The sequence below is a fragment of the Malania oleifera genome, chromosome 8 (genome assembly GCF_029873635.1).
Source record: "Malania oleifera isolate guangnan ecotype guangnan chromosome 8, ASM2987363v1, whole genome shotgun sequence".
In the NCBI taxonomy this organism is placed as follows: domain Eukaryota; kingdom Viridiplantae; phylum Streptophyta; class Magnoliopsida; order Santalales; family Ximeniaceae; genus Malania; species Malania oleifera.
The window spans coordinates 103,428,863-103,435,978 of NC_080424.1; the positions used below are offsets into that span (position 1 = coordinate 103,428,863).

Genomic DNA, 7,116 nt, shown 5'->3' on the forward strand with positions numbered 1-7,116 from the left:
CTCCTCTTTAATTTTGTACACCCACTTGTTGTGAAAGCCTTTGGGCAACTTTCACGTTCTGTTGGAGGTGAGGGACTTTATCTCATTTTTCATCGCAAGCTCCCACTTGCTCGTATCTGCCACCTAACATGCTTCATCGTAGCATTCGGGCTCTCCTCCATCTATAGGAAGTAAGTAATCAATATACCTTCTATCTAGTATATAAGACCGAGTAGATCTCCTAAGCTCCAGTGCTGGAGTAGGAGACGATGGTGCGACGATCTGCTCCACTGGTTCCTCCACCTGAGGATTCTCGGTATTTTGCTGATGTGTCCCAACACATTCTAAGTGGACCAGTTCTAGTCCCTTCTTCTTTGGGGCACGGGTGTTTGTTTAGAAACTAACCCTCTTCTATTTTCCAACTATACAATCCTCACACATGTCAACCTGCACTGACTGTAGACCACTCAATTTTTCCTTTGAGTGCATCACCCTGAGTCCCTTCTCGCTCATGTGACCAAGTCGTTGGTGCCAGATGTTGCTGTCGTCATTTCTTGCCGCAATTGAAATAGACATGGAGGTATTGGAGGTTAGAAAAAGTGTTCCGCTCTTCTTACCTCGCGCAATCGTTAGCACACCTTTTGAAACTTTCCATTCATCGCCAATGAATTTCGTCGTGTATCCCTCATCTACCAGCTAACCAACTGAGATCAAATTCTTTCTCAGGTCTGGAATATGTCTGACATCCTTTAGCTTCCATACTGACATGTTTATATTGATCTTCACAACTCCCTTGCCGGTTACATTGCAAGGTTGATTATTGCCAAGGTACACCTTACCGAAATCACCTAATGTGTACTCCTTTAGGCAATCTCTGCAGCAAGTGGCATGAAATGAGGCTCCGGAATCTAAGACCCAAGACTCCTGCTTGCTTTCCAAAGAGCATATCAACATCTCATCATTCTCGGAAGCAATATTTGCTTCTATTTTTGCCCTTGTCTCAAATTCTTTCTTCTGACTCCTGCATTGGTTCTTGTAATGACCAGTCTTTCCACAGTTCCAAAACTCAATAACTTTAGTGCTCTGAGAACCTGTGTCCTGAGTACCTCTGGGATTTTCAGATTTAAACCATCTGGGCCTAGATCTGCTGCGGTTGTTTGATCGTCCATGCCTGTTTCCTCTGCCTCAAATCTCCATGTTCAAGGTTGAACTTGAATTGGAGCTATGGTTCGACTGCATTTTTATTTCCTCCGTCAAAATCATGCAAACAACCTCATCGTATACAAGTTTCGATTTTCCTGCAAAGCTATTGATGGCAGTGACGACACCATTCCAATTTTCAGGCAACTGACTGAGAATCAGTGGAGTTCGAATCTCATTATTAAACGTTATCCCGACTGAGGCGAGTTGATCAGAAAACTCATTGAAGTTATTCAAATGCCTGCTAAAACTCTCACCTGCAGACATGTTCATTGTAAATAGTCTTTTCATGAGATGTACCTTATTTGCGGCTGAAGGTTGCTCATATATATTAGAGAGCACATCCATCAGAGACTTGGTGGATGTTATATGCTTGATATTGAACGCCACAGATTTCGACAACGTCATTCTGATGGCTCCGAGGGCTTTTCGATCAAGCAACTCCCACTCGTCCTCGTTCATAGATGTTGACTTACCCTTCAACGATAAGTGCAATTCCTTCCCAAACAAATAATCTTCTATTTGCATCTTCTAGAAACTGAAATTGTTTTCATTGAACATTTCAATTTTTGAGCTCTTTTCATTCGACATCTCGATTCACCAATCTAAAGATGGAATTAGCTCAAATGGATAGTGCGGTTGGATCTGGAACGATCGAAAACCCTAGAAATGGTTCAAGTCGCTCGAAAAACAGACCCAAAACGACTCTGAAAAGTTCAATCAAAGTTTTGGTCAAACCTGGTCAAACTTGGTCAAGCTTGCTGACGTGGCAGTGGAGCCCAAGCTTGCTGACGTGGCACCTCCGGCTGACGTGGCACACTGTTGCTGGTGTGGCCTGGATGGCGTGTCAGCTGATGCTGCAGTGCTGGCGTGGCCGGTTCTAAGCTGCGAGTCGGATCCGGTTCATGGATTGGATCTTGGGTTCACCCAAGTCTGAGTCACCTTTCGGATCAAGTCTAGGAGTGAACCAGATAAGGTTGAGATGGAACGGGTGAAGAAGACACGGGCGGCACATCGCCGGCGCGTGGAGTGGCATCTTGCTCCGGCAAGATGCGTGAGGGCGCGTGTAGCCTCTTCTAAACTCCTTTGGAACTCCGGCTGGCACCTTTCTCTTCGTCTCGGCGAGATGAATGCGATGGTGGCCTCAAAACACAATTTTGATCTACTGGGCAAAGTTCTGAATTTCGGGATCACTTTCAATCTGGATTTTCTGCTCCAACCAGGCTCTGATATCACTTGTTAGGACCGGAGGAGTCCATGGGTGGGCTTGATACACATGGGTGAACACCAATTTGACCCAAAAGCTCAAGCTAATTAGGTCTTGTGTCCATCCATGTATGTATATAAGCACCCATTATCCACTTTAATTTTTCAATGTGGGACAAGGTCACAAGTGGAATTTTCAACAATCTCCCCCTCACTTGTGAGTTCCTACTCCCTCTTGAACAGAAACTGTCTCCCTTCTAGGACAATTCTCCTACAGTCGCTTAAGTGAGCCTTACCACTGGCGTCTTACGTGCCTCAGATTGCATTCCACGTGCCTCCAAACCAATCCTACCTCCCATGTCTTGACCCTATTCGGATCCATCCCCAGCATATATGATCCTTATTGGCCTCAGCCACACACTTGGTCCTCCAACTATTAGCACGTCAGGAGAATTAGTTTCCCGTCTCGACTTTTACGATGTCGCTCACCCAGAGTTACGAACCGTCGGCTCTGATACCACTTGTTAGGAACTTGTGAGCATCCAGATCAAAGTGACACCAAAAATTTTACGTGGTTCCGTCAATAATGACCTATGTCCACAAAGCACACACCAAGTATTCAAAACTCGTTGGAAAATTTTACAATTCTCTCTCTCTCTTTCTTCCTCCCTTCTTCCTCTCAGCTCTCCTGAGCTTCTCTGTGCTCTCTTTGCACTGTTCTGTGCTATATATCGTACACTTTCCACAGCCCTCTTTATATAGGCTTGGAATTTACATCATAATTAAATACGAATCAATCAAATTAATCACAATTGGAAGTTTAAAATGAAGAGATTAAATGAGAGATAATTCCACCGCATTTTCTAACTTAGCAACGCGTCTCTAGCTGTCTCTTGGCTCCATCTCTAACACCTGCGGCTTCGCACACTTTGGCCCACCTGTGGTTCCATGGGCTTATTTGAGTCACTCATAACGTTGACAAGTCGTGTTTGAGTCATCTAAGCCATTTGAACTCCTTTGCGGCTTCATGGGCTTATCCGAGTCGCCCTTAATGCTGACGAGGCAAGCAGCTCTAATCTAAGCAGCTTTTTGAGGTGTTCTTCGTGCCGAGCAGCTCCAATCTGAGCAGCTCTCTTTGTGCCAAGTAGCTTCAATCCGAGCAATTCTTTTAGGCACACTTCGTGCTGAGCAGCTCCGATCCGAGCAACTCTTTGAGGGGTTTTTCATGCCAAGCAGCTATAATTTGAGCAGCTCTCTTCGTGTCGAGCAGCTTCGATCCGACCAACTCTTTGAGGCACTCTTCATACCGAGTAGCTCCAATCCGAATAGCTCTTTAAGGGTTTTTTTTTTTTTTTTGTGCCGAGCAACTCTTTGAGGTGCTCTTCGTGCCGAGTAGCTCCGATCCGAGCAGCCCTCTTCATGCCAAACAACTTTGATTCGAGCAGCTCTTTGAGGCGCTCTTCGTGCCAAGCAACTCTTTGAGGCCCTCTTCGTGTCGAGTAACTCTAATCCGAACAACTCTTTGAGGTACTCTTCGTGTCAAGTAGCTCTAACTTTCTAAAATGATAAATGTAGTTTCATTCGATTTTAGTTGAATTTATTTATTTTCAAATACTTTACGTGCTTTTTAAAAACTAAGGATAATTTTTTCGAAAAAAATTATTTATGTTTTTATTTATAGTTAGGAATTTACTTTTAAAATATGAAATTTTTTTTTCTTAAAAGAATTCCTATTACAGATAATGACTTAAAAGTGATTCATGTTTATATATATGTGGTTTAGAGATTTATTTCTTTTAGAAAATTTTCAGTCTTATCTTTTTTTTTTTTTTTAAAGTTGAGGGTATTTTTGTGTAAAAAAATAATTTTTAAGGGGTAAGTGTTAATATGAGAAAGGTTGGAGGACTTCTTTGCAATCTACCCTAAAATGGAGCAGCCCGCTATTGACAAAATATATAATACGCAGGCCCAATGCCTCTGTTCATTTCTTTCCGCAATCGCGCTTTTCAAAATCTCGTTAATTTCTACCGCCACTCGGCACTGAGCAGCGAAACCAAGAGAAGGAAAAGATCCGTCTCGCAGCGTCTAAACTCGAAAGGGTGCGTATGCTCAATGCCTCTGTGGCTCTGTTCATTTCTTTCTGTCATTTTCCCTTTCTCTTTAGATTCCATTTCCTTCCCTGATGCTCGTTTTCAAATGTATTACCCATCGATTATGCAAGAAGGTATTGGATTTCTGTTCTCAGTCTTTCCTTAAATGGGTTTTTGCTAAGATTTGCTCAGGGTTTTAGGAGGGTTTAGACAATAGAAAGACTACTGATATGCATTTATTTATTTATTTTTTATGATTGTCATGATTAAGAGTATTGGTCTGTGGGGCTGGGTTTGCCATTTCGAGTTAAACAAAATTTACGGTTCTTCAATATCTTTATCACCCAATTTACGATCATTTGGTCAGGATTTTAGTTTTAGCTACTCTGGGGCTTTGTTTTTTAACACTTGCTTTAATTTAATGATCTTTTTTACTCGCAACTTAAATATTTAGAAAATTTTAGCTCTCTTTTTTTGTTGTGCATTTCTTGGTTTTGTAATTTGTTCACGCGTCAAGATTGATAAGGATCATGCCCAACATTAATTCTGATGTATTGCTTCAAAATTCATCTTTATTTTTCATTTAATAAATATTTTTGTTCATTGCTATAGAAATTTTATTGGTGGGGAATGGGGATCTTTTCATTTTTTGCTCTTCGTTGTGGTTCATTTTAGGAAAAAGTTGTTAGCGATATGGTAGGGGTCATCCTAGGATCTGTGTTATTGTCTTAAAGGTATGTGCAGTTCAAGAGATTGTTTATATTCTTTGCCATTCATCAAGGCTTGTTCAAGAAATTTTAAGAGCCATCCTTGATGCAAATGGTTGGTACAGTATAGTTATTCCTTGTTGCTAATTCAAAATGTCATGTAATCTTATAGTGCAAAGTTAATCTTGAGGAAAAGTGCGGGGTTTTAGCTTTTCTTCAAAATTGAAATTCTTGGACTGATTTACTGGGTGTTTGTCTATGCCTGTCTAATTCAGTAATATTGGTGTTGGATTACAAATTCAAATCTTGTTCTGTATAAATTAATATGATGGATATCTAAATTGCATGGTGAAGCGTGGGATGTGATTCTTAATTACATGGGAGAGTGTACCACACCTAATAGCCACCCTTGGTTGTAAACAAGACCCCAATTAACACCTTTGTGGGTAAAAATATATATATATATATATATATGGATATTCAGAAAGTAGATTTGGCGGAGAATATCAAGGGCATGTTTGTTGGATGGGAATATTTTTGAGTTAATTAAATTAGAGAAATTTTTTTGTAGCATAGAACCTTGCTTTTTTATGTTGGTTCAACCATTAAATTTCCCTGTTTTGGCAAATGAGTTGTGATCAACTGTTTCAGACACTTATGCAAGCGTGCTAATTGGTGTTTGGGCATGCTGTTAAGATTATTAAGCATATAGTCCCCAGTATACCAATCTTATATGGTGAGTACTCATGTCATCAAATTTGTTGTAGAATTAAGAGGCAGACCAATGGAAAAAGATCAGATGGGGAATGGTGAAGAAGATCAACGGGTTGAGGAGGATGACTTGCCTCTTCGGTCACGCCGAAGGCGTTCTGTGTCTCTGCTATGGTGGCTTATTGCAATTGCATTTTTTGTGGGTCTTGCTTTCAGGAATGGTCTCCAAGAGCTGTGCCATATCACTAGGTCCCCTGATACCATATTTATCTTGTGTGTAGTGTTCACTTGTGTTTATGCTCATTGCCATCGCTCCCGCAATGTTTCCCTTGGGGGGCTTTGGTAAGATTATTCTTAACTCGATTAATGTTTGCATACTTTTTTCTGCTCTTGTGATTTCTCATAGACGGATGTGACCTTAGGCAAGACAAAAGCAAGGGCCACGCTCTGATAACCAAAACCCCCTTGTTTCCCCCACATCCCCTTTGAATCTCTACATTTGACTTGACCATTCGTTTCTTTGGCACACAGGAGACGGGGAGCGGTAGTGGTGGTATTTCTTCAGTATTTATGTGTGATTGTGCTCCGTGCCGTTCCAGCTTGCAGAAGACATTCTTTAGGCGGGGAAGAGTCATCGAGATCCATTATTTTCGTGCTACGTTTTCTGGCAGCAGCTGCTGTCTTATGGCTTTTCTTGGTTGCCTTTCTCATCATGGCACTCGTTGTCTTATTGCTTTTCCAGGTTGCCCTTTTCATCATGGGACCTGCAGCTCATTAGCATCAATAGTCCTCAAGCAGAAGCGCAGGCAAATGAAGAAATCGTTTAGCATGAAGTGTATACACAGAACTCTCATGTACTATTTCTGCAATGTTTCTTGTTAGTGTAAATCACATCACCCCTTTGCTGTACATATATGTAACTCTGTTCTGAAGTCTGAATCCTTTTAACGCTGGCATTGTACATTTGAGAATAATAACAGAATTACAGAGTTACAAAGTGATGACAAGCATGCTTTTGCCAGTTCCATCTATGTCCATTTATATGCTACTTCTATGTTTGAGAGTTTAGAGTTTGGATATTTAATTTGAATTTGTAAAATTCAATGCAAAATTAGATAAATTTCATTCAAACTTATATGAATGCAAATTTGATGCGCTCCCAAACACAACCTATAAAAATAAAAGGGCATGAAAATGTAACTAGTTTTTTCCCGTTATATTAT

The 7,116-nt window shown here is 40.9% G+C and overlaps 1 protein-coding gene across 1 annotated transcript; it reads left to right on the top strand.

The window, feature by feature from the left end:
• Positions 1 to 4,366: 4,366 nt before the first annotated feature.
• LOC131161440 (uncharacterized) lies at positions 4,367 to 6,897 on the top strand. The gene is made up of 3 exons (XM_058117191.1): positions 4,367 to 4,484; positions 5,950 to 6,235; positions 6,425 to 6,897. The coding sequence occupies exons 2-3, from the start codon at positions 5,967 to 5,969 to the stop codon at positions 6,669 to 6,671; spliced, it is 516 nt and encodes a 171-aa protein (XP_057973174.1). The 5' UTR covers positions 4,367 to 4,484; positions 5,950 to 5,966; the 3' UTR covers positions 6,672 to 6,897.
• Positions 6,898 to 7,116: the final 219 nt, after the last annotated feature.

What these genes read in the sequence shown, in the direction of transcription:
- LOC131161440 (XM_058117191.1), top strand. Translation starts at nt 5,967, where the DNA reads ATGGAAAAAGATCAGATGGGGAATGGTGAAGAAGATCAACGGGTTGAG. An exon ending in GTTTCCCTTGGGGGGCTTTG is followed by an intron (nt 6,236 to 6,424) that starts GTAAGATTATTC and finishes TTTGGCACACAG; the next exon opens with GAGACGGGGAGCGGTAGTGG.